Source organism: Sceloporus occidentalis, unplaced genomic scaffold (genome assembly GCF_023333645.1).
Source record: "Sceloporus occidentalis isolate IW3139 unplaced genomic scaffold, rSceOcc1.0.p SCAF_53, whole genome shotgun sequence".
In the NCBI taxonomy this organism is placed as follows: domain Eukaryota; kingdom Metazoa; phylum Chordata; class Lepidosauria; order Squamata; family Phrynosomatidae; genus Sceloporus; species Sceloporus occidentalis.
The window spans coordinates 2,605,069-2,625,040 of NW_028317033.1; the positions used below are offsets into that span (position 1 = coordinate 2,605,069).

The 19,972-nt window shown below is 41.3% G+C and overlaps 2 protein-coding genes across 2 annotated transcripts in view; one reads left to right on the forward strand and one right to left on the reverse strand.

Annotated features, from left to right (window-relative positions):
• Nucleotides 1-7,749, forward strand: part of LOC149288204 (arf-GAP domain and FG repeat-containing protein 1-like) — a 39,762-nt gene extending 32,013 nt beyond the window's left edge. Inside the window, exons 7-14 of the mRNA XM_089491966.1 lie at nucleotides 1,443-1,631; nucleotides 2,820-2,898; nucleotides 3,378-3,451; nucleotides 3,901-3,984; nucleotides 5,049-5,150; nucleotides 5,859-6,026; nucleotides 7,125-7,216; nucleotides 7,690-7,749. Coding sequence (XP_089348092.1) covers nucleotides 1,443-1,631; nucleotides 2,820-2,898; nucleotides 3,378-3,451; nucleotides 3,901-3,984; nucleotides 5,049-5,150; nucleotides 5,859-6,026; nucleotides 7,125-7,216; nucleotides 7,690-7,749 — 848 coding nt within the window. The remainder of the gene's footprint in view (nucleotides 1-1,442; nucleotides 1,632-2,819; nucleotides 2,899-3,377; nucleotides 3,452-3,900; nucleotides 3,985-5,048; nucleotides 5,151-5,858; nucleotides 6,027-7,124; nucleotides 7,217-7,689) is intronic.
• Nucleotides 7,750-9,611: 1,862 nt separating this feature from the next.
• Nucleotides 9,612-16,044, reverse strand: LOC149288205 (thiamine transporter 2-like). The gene is made up of 5 exons (XM_089491967.1): nucleotides 15,895-16,044; nucleotides 11,367-12,141; nucleotides 10,810-11,002; nucleotides 9,857-9,998; nucleotides 9,612-9,731 (listed from the first exon to the last, which is right to left on the reverse strand). Exons 1-5 carry the CDS (start codon nucleotides 16,042-16,044, stop codon nucleotides 9,612-9,614), a joined length of 1,380 nt encoding a protein of 459 aa, XP_089348093.1.
• Between the last annotated feature and the right edge of the window lie 3,928 nt (nucleotides 16,045-19,972).

Genomic DNA, 19,972 nt, shown 5'->3' on the forward strand with positions numbered 1-19,972 from the left:
CATTCTAGAGTTCTCCTTTTCTCAGTTAGCTTTTAAAGTAGCCGTAACACTTACTTCTTGTGAAATGATCTTGGACTTTAGTCTGAAAAGGTTTGCAAAACCTCTTAGTGTCCAATGTTTATAGAATATGATGTAGCATTACATATGAATGCAGGGCCCATAGACGGTATCACAAACCTTCTTTTGACCATTTTGCTAAAATTCCCATCTCCTCGTGGCTGGATGATCCTCGTGAGACTTGTAGTTAATTCTGTTGGCTAGTAGTGTAATATCTATGGATCATACCAAGATCTTCAAAGCCCCATCATGCAAGCATGGATCCTTTCAATCCTTTCGTATGTAATAGAGGGAAATATCAGTCTAGGCTTATATTCACAGGCAGTGGCACGTGGACACCAGTGAATGTGTGTAGCTTGAATGTTATGTGGCAGCCATTGACCTGTCTCTGTGTGTTTGTTTTTCTCGGGGGGCTTTCCTCCCTCAGACTTTGTTTTACCTCTTACCCGCATTTTAATTCCTTCAGACATGGCATCTTGATTTTTCTCTGCAAACCTTCTTTTCTTTTCCACCTTCCCCTCTCACGGTCACTCAGCATTCAGAGCACTATCTTCCAGCTGCACTTTTGGCGACTTTACGTCTGCTTTCTCTCTGCAGGCCGCTCACCGTAAGTTTTCCTGTCCCTCCGTGGGACCCTCTACTCATTCGATGTGTACTCTTTGTAGAATAGAGAACACTGGTGGTTGTGGTTGAGCCAAGCATTAAACCTTTATTTTCTAATGGCCGTTTGAACGTTAACTTTTAGGGTACTGCACGTCCTTGTGATCACTTTCCTCACCCTTTATAAAACCGTTATTCAGAATTAATCTACTAAGCTAGATCTAACCTAGACAACCATCAGCAGCTAGTTAAAGCTCTACAAGTCTAGTTATCAGAACTGAGCAGTCAAAAGTCACCCAGTCTTTTAACTCTTACTTACTAGTGAACGTCATCACGGATGAGAGCACATAGTGTTCCAGTAAAATCACTTTCTATACTCGGCTGGATGCATTGGAAAGCAAATTTGAGCTGCAAACAATTGCATTACTAATAACTTGCATCATTTTAGTGTTGAGTAGCATTATTGTGTTATTACACCCACACAGGTTATGTGCAGTTAATATATCATGTCCCCTGCCGAAGGTCTGATAAAGTTTAAGATAGCTGCCTTTTGTAGCGTTATCTATTGTTCCCAGTGTAAAGGAGAAGGTTCTATCACAATTATCATTAGTCTGTTGGGAATCCACCTGGTCTTATTCCAGTATGTTGTGTTTTTCCCCCAAAATTATATATATATATATATATATATATATATATATATATATATATTATTTGTTTACTAGCAGAATGTTTGCCAATGTACTCATTCATCAATGGTTTAAGAGCAGTACTTTCTGTTACAGGAGCAAATGCCAATCCAAACTTTGCTCAGTTTGACAACTTTCCCAAGTCCTCGAGTGCTGATTTCGGAGCCTTCAATTCAAATGCACACAGTGGTGCGGCTAGCAAAACAGCTGCGGGTAAGCCGAGCAATCCTTCAGCGGATAAATACGCAGCACTCGCTGATCTAGACAGTATCTTGGGCAGTTCACAAGGTAAGAAGGGGGATTGAACTAGAGCTGTTATCACTTAACACCATTCAGGATAGTGTAGATGAAAGCACTAAGTAGGCTTCTTCTCATGCAAGGAGATGGATACCTTTTTATCACATCAGCATAGAATAACACTACACAAGCATTTAAACCCTGAGATAGTTATCATGCAAGTGGTTTACTAATCTTAGCAGGCCAGGGGGCAGATTCTAGCTGGTAATAAGGGCTACATACTTACCATTACTGCCACTCCATCAGCAGATCATGTGCAGTGTGTGGCCTCTGGATGGATATGCGCGACCGCACGTTGCATGTAAAAATGTAACAGTTACTGCTTGCCTTGAAGTGTCAGGGATGCCTAGCGGCCTCCAGACCGGCCCTGAATCTTGGACTACAAAGTATGGGAGGGATCAGCAAATTTAGTGAGCGTTCTGAAGCTTTTGCACGTTCAATCCCTATTGTTGCCAGCGGGGGGAGCTGTACTCCAGGGCAAAGCTCATTCATATGAGTTTCTGGCCGTTCCCTCTAAGTGACTTAGTGGAACTTGCTGGACACTTAGGTAGCGTTTACAAAGCGAGATTTCAGACAGCTGTGTATTAATCACGTCTATGTATTCTAGCTGTGTTGTCTTAACCTAGCTTTCTACACAAGCTCCGCACTGCCTATCAGACTAAGTTGTGGTAAACAGTAGAATGGCTCGCTCTTAATCACACAGTCATTGACAATCCTGCTAAAGAAAGTCTGTAGAGGAAAGAATTTTATTTGACAAACAGGACAACTCTAGCATTGCCGTAAAAAATGAGCTCAGTTCGGTGTTTTGAGCAGGAAACGTCACCCAAAACTTCACGACTGACAACGATGGCGGCGCCCAGGTCTGTAGATAAAGGAAGTTTAATGGCACAAAATGACGTAAAACGACATTATACAGTGCTGTATTTAATGCTCAAAGAGAATGTTTTAATTTTCTGTGGGACCTTTGACTTTCCTTTTGCCGCTTTGTTACATGTGGTTTACGTACGGGAGTATTGTGCAGTTTGGGGGCCACCTCCGCATCATTGAGGAGCTTCTATCTTTAGATGCTCCTAATCTGTGGTCCTCTGTCACTGGAACCAGCTGTAAACTGGGGTATTCCAATAGTAATACGAGTAGTGGAGTGTTCAGTACTGGGCTTATGGAGGTATCTTCTTTCAGGTGTCGGTAGTCAACCCAGCCCATTCGGCAGCACAACGGCTCCTTCATCGACCCCAGCGGTAGCGGCTCCGACAGACAAGTATGTATCAAAAGTGCGCTGTTCCGTTCTTCTAGTAACGCTCTGACAACGCCGACAGTTTGGGGCAGGGGTTTGGTCCGCCATCAAGGGCTTAACATCAGTACTAATAATAATATCCATTTTTCACGTGATTGTTTAACAAATGTCCTCTACCATTACTTTCAGGTGGCCCGTAATGTATCTTAGAGGCTGGGTTTTGGCATTTGTTGGTCATATCTGTTACTGGGATGGGGGGGAGGGACGTCTCCTATAAATAAGTTATAGACGGTGTTAAGGATACCATCGTTCAGTGAAAGCTCTATGCGAGTCTCTTCTGCAGTTGTGCCAATATGGAAGGCCCTTACAGTGACTTTCACTGTGGCTGTCATACCAAACAGTCATTAATCAATACAGGTTATAGTGACGACTGAGTAACTGCCTTGTTTAACTACAATGTTTAAATTGTCTTGAGGGTTTACTTGGATTTTTGTCCCCCGCAGTGTGTTTGGGATGTCCTCAGCCGTATCCATGGCCCGTGCTCACCCGGCTGCACCCACCCAGGGAGCGTTTGGAGGTAAATTGAGAATGTGGCTGTAAAATCAAAGCTAGTCTGAAGATGTGGCCACCAGCATCTGGTTACTGCTCCTCCGAGCTCGCGCAGGTCCTGAATAGTCACTGCAGTGACAGACAATGTGTGATCTCCCGCTGCTAATGCCAGAAAGAGATGTAATGTACATAAAATGAGGGTTTATTGGGTGAATTGTAGTAAATTAGAATCCCTGGAGGGGATAGATTACAGGAGAGATTGCCGGATGATGTTTTGCTGAGTGTAGCGCATCAGCATTGCTTCACTCCCACCCTATATACCTGGCAAAGCACTGTAAGCGAACAGTCTTGGCATTGTGCGGGTATCGGGTACACCCGGGGGACAAACTGATTTCAAACCATAAGTAAAAGAAGGACCTCTGTGTCCTGCTGTGTAATGTCTGTATGACAGCCCCTTTTCTTTTTTGCACCCTTAAGTTCCTACTTCAACAAACCCCTTTGTGTCTGCATCAGTTGGCTCTGCCGTTAACCCATTCCAGACCAACGGCAGAGTACCTCCAGGTGAGTACTAAGAGATGACTGTGTTTTACCAGTGTGTAAAATTGACTGAAAAGTGGTAGAGAATGACATATGAAATGATATGGTATGAAAAGTACCCAAATAATTATAACCTATTATTTGATATCCTCGCTTCCTCCATTAACAAGATCTTTTTTTTTAATTATTATTATTTTTTACAATCATTACTGTGAAAATCACCTGTGTGGTCCTATAGGTCATGGGAACTATGTGGCTGTTTTTAAAAAAATGTTCATATTTTGAAGTTGCTCAAAATATGCTGTAGTCTTAAAGGGTTTTAAAAAAAAAAAAATAAATAAAATTGCCGAGAATTGTGGTTGATTATACTTTATAAGAATGCAAAAAAACAGAATGTTGCAGAATCTCGTAATACCTTTTTTATTGGACTAACAGTATTTAAAATAATAGACGAGCTTTCGGGAGTCCTCCCTTTATCAAGTCAAAAGCATTTATACTTTATGAAAGACAATCTCCAATAATCTTCTGCTGCAGGAAGAGCTTGGGTGGACTTGTATAATGTATAGCTAAATCAGAGACCTCTCCGATGTCTCCATACCTATTAAATTACGTATTATACAGCCATTCTTGTTGGAGAAACTTCCCAGTGAATAGTGTTATAATGCCTGGGCCAACTCTACTTTTAGTGAATAGACCCCAAAGATAATTGTGTATCAATATATACTAATCCAGAGGTGCAACATTAAAATATAATCCAAATGATCTATAATCCCATATAACCATGCACACATACTCTGGAGAATAGATTCATACTTGGGGGCATCTTCAAACTAAGGTCCATAAACAAAAAGTAAAATGAGCACACCAAGGATTTTTGCTGGTGGTTATCAGAACAGAAACCCACTAGAATTAAAAAAAAAAAAAAAATAATAATAAATGCTTGGTGTGTGTGTGTGTGTGTGTGTAGTAAGAATGTTGATGGGATGATGTCACTGCCAATGGGTGGCCAAGCATGACCTTAATACTTATATAGAATGATGTCAATACTCCCATTCTGATTTCTATGATGTTGTTATTGTGTTTGCTAGGAGTCAGAGATGGTCACGCTGCAGAAATGGACTATCAGGGTACTCCGTTTCACCCCTTCCATCCGACACGTCTGCCCACAGCTGCTGGAGCAGTGGATGTCTGTGAGTAGCCGACTTCATGAATGCTAACAAGTCTGCGGTCTGATAGGGATGCATGCAGCGCGCACGTTTCAGATAACAAGGTTCTTGGAAATGACTTGAGGTTTTAAGTAATGTTATTGCCGGGAAAAGGCTGAGCTGTAGTTCGTGATTCCAGACTGAGCCGGCCTTTTGTTTTTCTCACGAACGCCCAGCTAATCTTTATTATTCCCGCATTGTAATGAAGCAGGATGTATGTGAGAGGATGTCTGTCATGTGTTCGTATGACATTGCTGAACTGCGTGCGCTGCCAAGAGATCGAGTCCACACTCAGACTGCATTGCTTTACGAAAAACCTCTGATTTCACCTTAGGGAGATATCGTTAAGGAATTTAACCCTTTGCTGTTAGGATCATTAGGATGTTGTGGTGCATAGGGGTAGTGGAGGTGGCTTCCCAAAGAAATCTTTTTGTGGTGTACTGTATACTATTCCTTTTTACCAAAGGTAGCCAGACATTATTGGTACTTTTTTCCCTCGCTATGGAGTAAAGGGGACAGTTTACCTAACGTTTTTTTGTTGTTTTTTTTTGAACAAAGAGAAATTTGAGAACTTGTTTGCATTTCAGCTTTACAATAATGTATTCATTGTTTGCCAACAAACTCATAAGTTGAGCGGTTTCTATAATACTCTTTTCTTTGCTGGTAATCCTTCCTCTCTCCTTACTTTGTCAGCATCGTTCGGCACAGGATCTCTAAGCATGCCTGCTGGCTTCGGGACACAGACGGCCTACAGTCTTCCTACCAGCTTCAGCGGCAGTTTCCACCAGCCAGCGTTCCCTCCCCAGACAGCCTTTCCCCAACAGACCGCTTTCTCCCAGCAGCCTAATGGAAATATACAAGGTACAGCCCATGTACTACGAAGGTTCCATTATGGCCTTCCTACGGAATCGGTTAAGCTAGAAAATTCATGACCATAGTAAGTGATAAACACAGCCTGCCCCTGACTAGTGTTTAGGTTTCACGTGGCTTGTATGAATGTAACAGAATGGCTTCTGCAAAGTAGTTCCAGGTGCCGGCTCAGCCATTTCTTGTGTCTTATGTTAAGTGATCAGGCCAACTGTAAATAAAGCCTGTAATCAAAAAGGAAATGCCTGGAATTCTAAGGGGGGTCCTCGTGTGCATAGCTTTTGGAGTCATGACAATGTTTTGTTTTCCAGTTTCTGGAAATGTTTTGGAAATATGTGGTTAAATAACCAGGCACTAGGTTACCCCAGGAAAGCAGAGTTCAGTTGCTGATGCGTTACATACGTTATTGGTGTGTTTCTTAGTTCATGAGTAGTGAATAGAGCTCTGGTTAGAGCACAGCATTTATTTGTACCAACCTACCTCGCGTGAGAACATGATTGAGCGCCAGCCATGATGCCAAGAAGTTAGCTATGACCAAAACCAATTTATATGGTTAACACATGCCCCAAGAGGTAGGAACGTAAGCTGTGAATAACAACCAACACCCGTCATTTTAAAGAGAAGTGCAGGGAGATGCAGGTTGGCAGCGATATCCGATTCCGGAGTGTCACGCTTATCATTGTGGGCTTTAGCAATAGCGGCCGGTGATGCAATAACTGCTTGCCTTGTATCAAAAAGTTGAATATTGCTGCTAGCTAATCCTAAACGTCTAACTGTTGCCACAATAGGCAGAAGATAATTTAAGCTTTAGGGTAAACAAATCTAGTTCCTACAGTAGGCATGAAGAAACAGTCCTACTCAGCCAGGGAATTTCCTGCAATATGTTTGTTTTTTGGTTCAGACTTCATAAAGCCTACCTGTCGTATATACTTAAATGCGAAGTGGATGGCTAAGGACACTACAGCTTTTACCATGAAAAACATGACTCAGTTCTTCAGTTCTGTACAATTGAACTGATTGTTCTGTAAATACACTTAAGACATTCTAAAAACCTCTGTCACTATATCCCTGCTTACTCCCCTCTTTGTAAAGGAGCCGGATTTGCTGTATTTGGCCAGGCAAAGCCTGTGGTTACCCCGTTTGGTCAGGTTGCAGCTCCTGGAGTCTCTAGCAATCCTTTCATGGTGAGTATGGCATTGAATGTGTATATATACATTATCTGAATACAAATAGAAGAAAACCTATCTTCTGGTCCACTGTATGTAACAAAAAAAAACCGTTTACAGTCGTTCCCCAAACATATTGCTTTTTATGATAGAATGCTGGTGACGTAAATGCGTTAAAGCCACGTGCGTTCAGTGTTTTCCCACAAGTAGCCGCCATTAAACATCGTCTTTTTGTGGCTAAAGGATGACTTCATATATGTCCCATCATATATATAATTTGGCGGTTGCTAAGCTGAAAGAGGACTATAGGTCGTATAGAGTGCTTAAAATCCTCAGTCTGCCCTTACGACAAGATCCAGGTTTTTTTATTGATTATAAGTATATATTTTTCCCCTTGTGTTCACTATACTTGTAGCTGCTCTTTGAAGAACATTATAGCCATGCTGATGGCCGTTACTCTAACTTCTCATCCCTTGTCTCTCCATCCACAGGCCGGTCCTCCCTCTGGGCAGTTTCCAGCCGGAAGTTCATCAACCAACCCATTCTTATAGCCTTAGACTAACACGGGATCTTACTGGGCGTCCGCGTACATGTACTGCCTCTTGCACTGTTTGTCTTGTTTAACCAGCGTAAGCTTTAAACACAGGGAGTTCTTTGAGAGCCTGCAATTATATATATATTTTTTTTGTATTTAAACAAAAAAGGAAGAAAAACAAGGAAATATGTGCAATTGGAGAGCCATTTTTCGTTAACTCCTTTGCTGCCCAGATACTTGACAGTGTGTTTCAGACCTGTACGCTGGAGGCCCTCTGGACAGCCAAGGTGTTAACCAGAGGCGTATCATGTATATTAAATTTGGTAAGTTATTGCAGATTCCATATTCATCAAACTGCAGTACTGTATATAATTTTTTTTTCTTAGGGACTAGGCAATTATTCATATCAGTATTTCTAACTCTTAACACCAATGTGCTGTGTTGGAACAAAACAAAAATTGTTTAAGAATCAGCCATGTAAAATGTAAACAAAAAAAGGTCATAATTTTAGCAATCTGACTTCATTGGGAGCAGGATTCCAAAACTTCAAAATATCTATTACATGTTTTATTCGTTGAACAACAAAAGCTTTTATTTTTTCCCCAATAAAGCTACCCATTTCTACGCGCCTGAAATCTCCACACTTAGGACTCATGTCTGCATAATAAAGCTAAAAATGTTTTGCTACAGTTTGCAGGTGAAAAAGAAATATTAAAATATTAGAAAAAAATTCTGCTGAATTCTGTGTTTTTTTGCAGATAGCCATAATGTAGCACCAACGATTCATTTATACATATTCATTATACAAACTTAAACCACTATAGACAAATTCACATGTCAAGGAGGATTTTCGGGCAATTAAGCTTTAAATATATTTAAACACTCTGTATATAACCATTTTCTTTTGGTTTAGAAAAAAGATCTGGTACAATACAAACTACGTATATGTGTACTTGAGGTATACGTGCAAATTCAAATGCAATGGAATACAATATCTGAATGAGACATTCGTCGGTACAGACATACACTTGTCTTCCTATTGAGGAATACACACATGATGTAACGGTTATCACTCGGATAAACCTGTATGAAAGTTCTTAAACAGTAAAAAATACTGATAAAGTGACTCATTTTACTGAAGGAACACTGATTTAAGGTAAATGGCATTGTCTATTAAGAGAAAGTCTACGGCCTTTGGATTTAACTCCTATCTGCTTGTTTTACTTGGATACTGAAAATTATTCCTAGACGTAAGTAGACTTCTACCACATAGTCTTAAATGTGAAGTAGAAGGTAGTGGTAGAAGATATTGGTACATATTAAGTATAAATAAATAAGCGTTTTTGGGCAGTAGCCACAATGGAGGGCAGTTGGGTAATTATGTAGGTAGATACCATGCACCACAACCATTTTCCTGTCTGGTCGAAGGGTTTGAGCCTGAAGTTCAATAGGCTTAGGCAGCTGTATGGATTTTTAGGCAACTTTTTTTTTTAGAAGAATTCAAGTTGGTTCCTACACACGAGCCTCCGTAGGAGTACCATGAGACCTGCGTGCAACCTATACAACAGCCTAAAGGCCTGTAAATCAAATAAGAATTGTAAAAATCCAGGATGTTGACGCATTGTCTGTTTGTCTTGAGGAACTCTACATATAGTCCTGTGATTGTTACATCAGCTGGTTTGAAAGTTTTTTCCTCCTTCTTCCGGGAGAGACTTTTCTTAGGTAGAAACAGTAGGCCTCAAGCACAGTCCGGAATGTTGCAATGTTTCAGGCTTTGTTTTCTGGTTGTCTGTCTCAGGATGTTGCGTAACAAGCCTATATACACCAAGCATGATTTTCTTGGACACCCATTGGAACGGTTGTTTGGAGTTTGAGCCTCTAAAATTGTGTTTGGGTGTTGGTTTCTCGTGCCTTGCAACACAGCGATATCAGGCTGTACAGACTCCTTGCAAAGAAAATTCCAGCGATAACTGCAAAGTAGCTTCCGTAGATCAAAAACTGCAAAGAGACCAGGAAATCTTTTATTCGGGGTAACAAAGGCTGAAGAAAAGTTAAAACTCTTTGCTGACATTATCTGGCTGCAGATTTTAAAAGAATGTTATAATTGACTAATAAAATATTACCTGTGTGACAATATCCAGTCCAAGGCCCCGTGGATCCACCACGATTACAGTCAGGATTGTTTGAAGTGCTAAAGCTACAAACGTGTTGACCCCAAACATTAAAGCGTAACGTTCCATACTCAAATTAATAGCAATCTGGAATCTGAAGACAGGGAAGATAACTTATACGCAGGCACTATGAATGTTAATTCAATTTTATTAGGTTTCGTTAACTATGTGCTGTGTGGATTGAACTGATCGCAGGAGAAATGTCCCGGCTTTGGCTCTTTTATTTTGCCCAAGTACTTTTGTGGGTTGGAATGTTTTATACCTCATAGCTACTTTATGGTTTGTGAATTAACCCATACAGCAATTCAAGTCACCACCAAGGCCAAGGCCAACCCAGTCCGAGATACATGAGCACTAGTTTTCTAACCCCTTAAACATCAGTGAACTCCTTGCACACACGGTACCCCACTCCTGACTTCCAGCTACAGTTTATTCTTTGGAGCTTGGGGGGCTACTGGTCACGTGCCTTATGGATAACCTGCTTAAAACTGCAGATTTTGAAAGATGTGTAGGTAAGAAGTTACTTAAATTAGTAAATCCACTCTAAATCTCTGCGCCATTAGGTACTGATCTAAAAAGTACAAAAATGGGTGCCAGGTGGGCTGCACATACATGCAGACAACCGCATGTTCCACCGGACATATCTCACAATAATATACAAGCAACTGTACACAGAATTCCCGTAAGTGTGAGCTCCTGAGTGGCCGTTTTGGATGAGGACCAGTGCCACCATTGATCAAATAAGTATAACTTTTATATAATGTCTCATCTATACATTTGTAGTTACATTTAAGGTTAGCCTAGTTCTGTTTATGCTCTATCAATACTCATCCCTGCTCATCTGTCCTTTGCAGAGGAAGCCGATGCCTGCTATGTAAATACAACTCAGAGGTGACTCTACTTACGTAGCAATTGTGATGAGGAGCATATATGAAGACTTGAAAATCAGATATCCGGTGTAGCATACCCAGATGTTGTTGGTGTAATCCATGAGGAACAGGGCTCCAGCATCCACGGCAGAAAAAATAGCAAGTGCCAATTCCCCAGTGAGCTCCCAATTCACCTTCACAAAGCCAACCAAAAGAGCAGCCAGAGCTCCTAAAATGTAATGTTTTTTTCTTAGTGAGTGTAGGGTAAAGTTTTGGTTTCCATTTATTATGAAGCCTTTATTGAAAGCAGAATGGAGTCCTTTTTGCATGCTCAGTAGCACTCCCAGCGGAAGCTGGGGAGAAGTTAAATAAGACCAACGTCTAAATTCTAGCTCCAGAATGCCTGTAATGCTTTGCATGCGGTAAACATCATGGGAGCTGATGCAAAACATTAAAAAAAAAATAATACAATTATACAATTTTGATGACTAGGCTGTTCTTTTATGATACACAGAAGCACATTCTTCTCTACTTCTTTCCTCAATTATCCTGTCCAATCAATCAATGATTCCTATAAGATGTAAAGCTCTTACCCAAAAATGTGGACACAGCCTCCACTCCTCCATTGTACACAGCTGCGTTATGGGCAGGCGCCACATGTTCCCATAAAACCTGCACATAGTTTACAACTTGGTTATATCCAGCTGTGGAAAGTGCCCACCACAGCGACCAGTAGATGAGCTGCTTTGAAGAGTAACAAACTTTTAAGTCTTTGCACAGCAGCCAAAGCACTTGGAAAAAATCCTTGTTCTCTGCTTTGTCAGGTCCCATTTCAGTTATTGGTTCAATTCCTATCTCTTGCTCACTGGATAATTTAGGCTGTGATGACGTTGGTGCAACTTCTCCCACTGCTTTTCTGTGGAAGAACATGCTTTTGCTTGGCATCGGGAGAAAGAAAGATGAGATGAAAGCCACAGAGACTGATACCAATGTAATCACATTTAAGTAGAAGTATGACACACCAGCCAAAGACACTAGGATTTGTCCAAGTACAGCAGCTACCGTGAAACCAACCAAAGTTATACTCCGACAGTAGCTGGTGACTTTCTGATAGTGTTCGGTGTCAACTACGCTGTAGATGTAGGAGTAATAGGCCACTTCAGTTGCAGTAACCAGGCCGTAGGCAAATTCCATACCTTGCATACCTGGTACACCTCGGGCAAACAGCAGAAGGACCCATGTGACGATAAAGCTCAAACCCTGGAGAATGATGACAGGTTTGTATCTCAGGTAGTCTGTGAGAAGGAATACTGGGAGCAGAATTGCCAGGTAACTGTATGTCCATACTGGGAAAATGGAGTTGGTCACCTAAAGTAAGGAAGGCTCAATACTTAGACTTAAGAACATTATTACTATGTATCAGCATATTTAAATCATTTCACTTGTCAAAGAAACTATATTAGAATTTATCTTCAACTTCCCTGGTACCGCCAGAACTGAAACTTGTCTGCTATCTCTCATATCTAACAGGCATGTCTGGTTTGGGATATGTGATCACCTGGACTGGTGTTTCTTGCCGGAGAGCAAGCCCACCTCCCGGCGCCCCTGTGCTTTCACAGTGTTGTAAAACACAAATACACATCCCTACTCTGAACATTGTTTTCAAGGTAGGGACTTGACACATGGGAACCGGGGGAGTGAACCGACACATACTTTACTGGAAGGCTTGTTTCTTGTGATGAAGATGTCTCAAATAATGACCCTGACAACCTCTCCTCCTCCTACATGGGCCAATGAATCACGCAACTAATTGGCTGCTTGAACCCATGAACCTCTTTCAATTCTACCTCTTCTAGTAATGTATTTAGTAAACACTTCCAATATGCCTTCAAGCATGCGCTAATCAAACTTCCTCTCCTCGAATTCCCTCCTTAACCCGCTACAGTCTGGTTTCAAACCCCTTCACTCTACTGAAACGGCTCAAACAAAAGTCTCTGCTCTCTGCCAAAGCAGAAGGTCACTTCTCCATTCTAATACTACTGGGTCTCTCTGCTGCTTGTGATACTGTTGATCACCACCTTCTTCTTGACTCGCTTGCTTCTACAGGCATTCGAGATACAGCTCTCTCCTGGATCTCCTCATATCTGTCTAACCGTTCCTTCTCTGTCAACTTCTTTGGGAAGACATCATCACCCCTTCCACTTTTGGTTGGCATCCCCCAGAGCTCAGTCCTTGTCCCTCTGCTGTTCTCTCTTTATACTTCATCTCTTGACAAACTAATCAACTCATTTGGCCTCCAGTAGCATCTATATGCAGATGATACCTAAATCTACCAGTCTTCTCCTGATCTCTCTGTCTGTCATGTCCCGTATTACCAACTGCTGGGCCTGGACAATGGCTATACTTCACAACTGATGGTAAAGTTGGAAAGGAAAGGAGCTGGAATGCGTGTTGCTATGGATTGTAGCACCCAGACCGTCTAGAATGCCAGAAGTAGCCTACAGTTTCTGCGATGTAGTATTATACTACTGCAATCCTTCACTGCGCTGCCGCACATTACAGACCTTAATTAAATACATTGAAGCTGTGCAGCTCACAGTTCTCAAATAATGATCTTAATGATCTTAAATCCACAATACTCCTTCTTTCAACAGAGTCTCATGGCTTCTAATGTGGAACACAACTGGTATTACAACATCCAGACTGCTCCCCCTGCTGGCTACTCACGTGCATGACTATGGAGCTTTGCTTAGTACAGTATGATTAGTGGAGAAGAGATCAGTGAGAAAGTGAGAAACAACATTTCTCCCTCTTCCCACAAAGGGAGAAAGTTTTATTTTTTATGAAAAATAAAAATAAACAATACAGTGAGCTCAGCGATGTCATTGTGAAGCTAGTATTAAAATTACTACCCTATAGGATATTATGTAAGGAATGGATGTGGCCCTCTCAAACATAAAAAATACGTATGCAGACTATGTCTGTAATCAGGGGATGTTACCGAACATAAATTGGGTTGTTGTCCATCAATCACACCTATTGGGAAGAAAAATTTTGAGCAAAATTACAAAATGTGTTTTTTTTAATTTCAGTTTAAATTTTTTTTTACATACTGGCAATAGGAGTTTTTTTTTTTGCATATATTTATGGTTACAAAGGAAAGCCCTATTCCTTCTAAATAAAAGATGTATTATTCAGTGGGTACAGTAAACACAAGAAAGGGAATCTTGATTAAACCAACTTACGGTAAAAATAACAAAAACATACTGTATGTAGGGTACTAAAAAAACTTGGTATGGGTTAACTTGTCAGTAGCAGCCAGAAACAGATTGTCAGACAGTGTCAGACAATACATAAAGTGTGAGATTCAATGTCAGTCTGGCTGTAGTGCTGTCAGCTCATTTTTTATACTACAGCTACAAGTAGTGTACTTCTATTGCAGAAAATTGACTAAGATCTAATCTTTTAGTTTAGTTGGTTTTGGTTCCAATTATCAAATGCCTTTAGTATACTTTTAGTGCTGGTCTGTGGATTGTAGAAGATGCACAGATTTGCTAGACTGCAGCCAGTAGAACACAAAAAATATATTGTGCACAAATTAGACAGGCACCCCAGGACAGGGGACTGTGCATGGTGTGTCCAAGTGGTCAATCAGAAGTTCTTTTGTGTCCACCAGAACCAGCTCCCCCATTGCATGCTCTCTGTGGCTGCCTCTTTTGTACTGTTCCCTGGTTGTGTTCAACGTTATACATTTTGTACATTTGTGGTCTGTGAAAATTTGAAAATGTCTGTGAGAGAGAGATAACTTTTCATGGTGTAAACAGATCCAGCAGGCATGTACGACAAAGCAGTCAGGTAAACGTTACTACACCAGTCCCAACTGCATGCAGCAGCCGCAGCAGCAGCAATACTAGCAAAGGTCCTGGCCACCTACCAAAACAAGCTGCAATTTAAGTTACGCCATGGAGGGGTCATATGCTAGTGCCTTGGTGTAGTGCCTTGGCAGAGCGGCAGCACTAGATGCACTGGAGAAGCAGCCGTTTGGGGCCTTGATTCCATCATGTGTACAACTTAAGCTCCCCAAAGTTACACCATATAGCGCTGTTGCTATATATCACCGTCCTACTCTGAGGTATCAATTCATAAAACTGGTCCAATTTTGGGACAAATTCAGGCCCATACTATGTGGCTGAATATACACTCTTGATGGAGAATGAGAGCTGTGATGGAGGGGAAGCTGAGGGAGAATGAGGGCTGTGAGTGGGAGAGAGCTGAGACAGAACATGGACTGTGAGTGAGAGCTGAGGGAAAATGTAGGCTGTGTTAGGGGAGAGCTTTGGGAGAATAAGGACTGTGAGAGCAGGAGAGAGAGAGAGAGAGAGAGAGAGAGAGAGAGAGGGAAAGGGACGACTGTGAGAAAGGGAGAGCTGTGGGAGAGGGAGAGTATTTGCATGTGTTAGACAGTATTTGTAAGTGTTTATTGTTTGCATGTGTGTGAATGTTGTCAGCATGTGTGTGGTAAAGCATATGGCGTTTGTGGCTCACACAAGACACTGTAGAGAAAGGGACACCCAGGTCCTCCTGCAGGCTGCCTATGATACAAGTGGCCCTGCTTTGGTGCACGCAGGGAAGCCACAAGCATGCAAGTGAGCTGAACAGCAGCTGGGTAAAGCTGTCAATACCATATGTGTTAAACAATATTTACACGTTTACACATATATATAAAGGGATAGGATGTGTAGAAATTGCATGGCAGTTACATGATATTGTTGCCAGTGGGGGCCCCGTAAAAGTGAAGCACAGCACTGACCATGTAAGAAGGTTACATTTGACCTAGGGAAAGGTCTTCCCAGTACAACTTAAGATATGGATAATTTCTTTAAGGTGAATCTAATCACCTGATATAATGGTAAAAATTAAAAATAAATAAATAAAAAACAGATAAAAAGTTAGTAATATTGTCTGAATGTCTAAATAGCTAAAATTAGAAGAGTTTCTATACCTCAGCTAGTTGGAATTCTAGCACCTTAACAGAAAAGCCTTGGAATTTGAAACTATGCTGTCCCTTTAAATTAACTCTGTCGTTAACAGGAAAAACACTAGGAAAAAATTGTTACTTACCTGCTCAACAGTCAGATTGTGTTCTGGTCCTGTAAGATACGGGGCCAGGAAGGGTTCTGAAGGCCTCAGAAAAGTGAAGAAGCCATAAATACAGAGCAGAACTGTGGGGTAAACCCATCCACCATATTCCTTCTTCAAACAGAGTCTCATGGCTTCTAACGTGGAACACAACTGGTATTACAACATCCAGACTGCCTCTTCCCCGCTGCACTGAGATCTTGGAGTATACTGATGAGGTTAAAGTACACTGTCATGCATCAGTTTGAGGAGGTGCCCAGGTACACAAGATAATTACAATTGGCTTTCATCTTAAAAGGGATTTCCCTTTCTACAACGTACAGCTGGCACTACCAGTTCCAAGGAGCTCTGAGCACTTCAGACTAATTTATGGTAATCTCAGTCAATATTGCCACAGATTTTCAATGTGATCCAAGAGTGAATCACTGGAGCATAAAACATGCCCACATGTTGTTTTCATAGGGCAAACAATTCACGCAGCACTAATTACAGTAAAAACATTCAAAGGGTATCATAGAACTACAATGGATAGACTAAGAAACTAAGACAATTACCTATGCGTCAAAGCAAGTATGGCATAGGCCACCTGTTTAAAATAAACTTAACACTGAATACCCATCCCAGGACACAAGCGCCATAGCACAAACTTTGCCTCTCCCAAGATGGCGGCGCCCGGTAAAAAATAAATAAATAAAAACATTTTTTTTAAGTTAATCAAATTAAAATAATTTAAAATGTGGTAACATGTAAAAATAATTCCCCGCTGGTGTCATCATCAGGGGAACCATCCATTTTCAACAAAATGTAAACATTGGACATGGGCACAGACTGAACAAATGTCAAAATTCCCAAAAATTGCACACCTCCCAAATATGGCATTTACACCCCCATTAAACCAACAAACCCATGCATGAAATCACTGTACACAGGAGATGTTGCTGAAAACATATTGGGGTGCAGGAACTATAAATTCATACCTGAGTTACAATGTGTGTGGGAAAAAAATGCACAAAAATTTCTACCACAATGTTTTGCAAAGGCTGGTGGTAGAATTTTAAACACTCTGTCTAGTTTTCAAATATATATGGTTTGATGGGTAGATTGAACTGACTGGCTGCAAATATGCCCCAAACAGGATGTGGGGGCAGTTTGAAGAAATGCTTATTGCCCTATAACTAGGAAAAAAAGGCAAAAAAAAATAATACATTGGGTATTTCTAAACTTAGGATAAATATTAGAATCTATTTAGCAGTTTTTTTTCATTAAATTTGGAGAAGAGTAAAATATTTTTCAAGTAAAATTAGAAAAAGTCCTTTTTCCCCCAAATTTTTCACCATATTTTGAATATTTATATATATCGTATTAGCTCGATTATAGGCCGCACCTTTAAAGTTTGGTGCTATTTTAAAGAAAAATGTATTTTTAAAGAAAAAATACACATTAGTGGAATGGTAATACCTAACACACAAAAATACGTGTATTTTAACATTTTTGCAGTTAGTCTGCATATGTTATTTATAGAAATATGTAAAAACCAATAGTCATTTTAAGGTCCCCCCTTAATTCATATGCCACTCTGCCCCCCTAAAATGCTTTATGCATCCTGATACTAGAAATGCCACTCTACTCACTAGATATGCCACTTCCCTCCCCCGACTTACCAATGCCAGAGAGGAGTATACTGCGCTGCGGGGAATCCTCCTCTCTTGCAGCCCGTGAACCGCACCTCCTTACGTCTGCAGCGGAAGCTGCCTTTGCGAATCGCCTAGACGTCTACCCGCTGCCCCGACTACACACCAGGGAGTCAAAAACACCTGTAAATTGGGGGGGAATAAGACAGCAGGATCCAGGTCCCCTGCAGACCTATTTGAGGTCTGATTATAAGACGACCCCCGATTATAACAGCATTTGCTCTGAAAAAACCTTGTCTTATAATCGAGCAAATACATGTATGGCCTGTAATAGCCTTTGATCTGTAATCAGGGAATACTAGGGAAAGGTCTAGCTAATAAGCAATCGACTGCTTGATCCGAAGTCTCTGTACTGTTGTAGAACATTTCAACTCAAGCTGGTTTTTCAGTTATAACAGTTTAGCTCACTCCCAGGGATTAGAGGTTTAACCTTTGAATGCTGGGGGTTGAAACACATTTTCCCTGTTTGTGACTGGGACAATTTTCATAGTTCTGCAGTTTTTCGACTTAGGCAATAAAAGAAGACTACATTTTACCCAAGGAAACCTGTCTATATTACACTTACGCCTACTGTGGCAAAACTTGTCACCCCCAACCTATTGAGTTGTATTGAATGTATTCAGATAGCATTAGCCAGTGCATGGATGATGGTTTTGCATCAACAGATCTCCCAAGGACGTCCTACTACAGCGCTTGTGTTCCTGAATGTCCTGGTTGGAGGCTAGCTTCCAGAAAGAGACATGTATCGGTCCAATGTTTATAGTTTGACAGCCATTTATTAACTTACAAAATTAGGACGCACAACAACAAAAAAATAAAACTGATGTTTCAATACAACTCCTGGTATTGCGCCAGAGATATTAGTGGTAGGCCACCTCTATCGATCACATAATCTTTAATTTGGGGCATGAATGGGGCAACCATGATGCCAAGTGGGAGGGGGGTGGGTGACGGTTGGCAACGGGTGCTTGATATTAGTTTTTGTAGATAACTCCAAACTGCCTCTAGCACAGATTACCACAAAATGTATTAACATATCCTGTTGAGAGTAATACGTTTATTTGCTTATGAATGTTCTGTTCATATAAATTATTTCTTTGGAATAGAAGTATTTACCAGCCCTTAATTGACAGCCTTAAGGAGCCAATCAGTGGCAGGGGATGTCGAATCATGGAAGAAGGATTAGGATTTTGCATATCAATGCATAATTTACTGATGTGCGTGTAATGGTCTGAATTAAGAAATAAAAAAAACAGAAAAAAAATCTTCAAACCATTTAAACCTTGTATTTTTCTCATTTTACTAGTATAATGAAGGATTTGGCCAAAAAACAAACACCTTTTGAGGTACAATTAGTGGCATGGCTGTGGAGGGATCATTTTAACTCCTCACTTCACTATACATTAGAAAGGATTAACAATGGCAGGAAGCTCCAGCTAGAAAGGCTAACCCGACGCTAAATATCGCTGAACTTTCAGGGGTTATGCATGTGTGTATATATGTGTAAGTTCTTGTATGTCTATGTACCAGTATATGTGTGTGTTAGAGTGGCTGTGTGTGTATTTATATGTAAGGTGTTAAAAGTTTGTACGTGTGTATGTTGTAGGTGCAGAACTGTCTACAATTCCTATGGAGTTTAGCCGATAATGGCTGACGGTACATCATGGGAGCTGCAGTCAACAACAAAAAAATGAGTGTGTAGTGCAGGTCACCATAACCCCAGTCTATAACCGCAATTCCCATGAAGTTCTGCCAGCAATATGGTAGATGCAATCAACAAAAGTAAGCATTTGTAAAGCAGACTTAGTATACCCCCACCAGGGCTGGCCCGACAATGGAGCCGAGTGGGGCAACTGCTCCAGGCGGCACTTTTGAAGGGGCGGCACTTTTGAAGGGGCGGCACTTTGCCCGCTTTTTTTTTGTTTTTTTTTAAAGTGGAATAGAGAGAGAGGGGCTCTGAGTGGTTTTCGCTTACCAAGTTGTCAGTACCCGCTCGGCGCCCCTCTCTCTCTCCTCTGCGAGCCCTCTAGCTCGGTCTCGGTGCCTGCTTATAATGCTGAGTGGCGGAAGATAACGTCATTTCTGGCGCTCAGCATTACAAGCTGGCACCGAGACCGAACAGGGAGGCTCGCTGCAGGACTGCTGAAAGGTAAGTAGAAGGGGGGAGGGAGAGTAAGGGTAGATAATAGGGAGGGAGCGAGAGGAAGGGTAGATAATGGGGGGGGGAGGCAGGGACGGAGGGAGAGGAAGGGTAGATAATGGGGGGGGCGGGATTTTAAACTTCGCCCCAGGTGGCATTTTGTCTTGGGCCGGCCCTGACCCCCACCCTCAAGGCACAATCTACAGCTTCTAGCTACTATTCCTATAAT

Coding starts and splice junctions, on each gene's coding strand:
- LOC149288205 (XM_089491967.1), bottom strand. CDS start 16,044: ATGAGACTCTGTTTGAAGAAGGAATATGGTGGATGGGTTTACCCCACA. Junction 12,142..15,894: donor ACAATCTGACTGTTGAGCAG/GTAAGTAACAAT, acceptor TCCTTACTTTAG/GTGACCAACTCCATTTTCCC. Junction 11,003..11,366: donor GGCTGTGTCCACATTTTTGG/GTAAGAGCTTTA, acceptor ATTACATTTTAG/GAGCTCTGGCTGCTCTTTTG.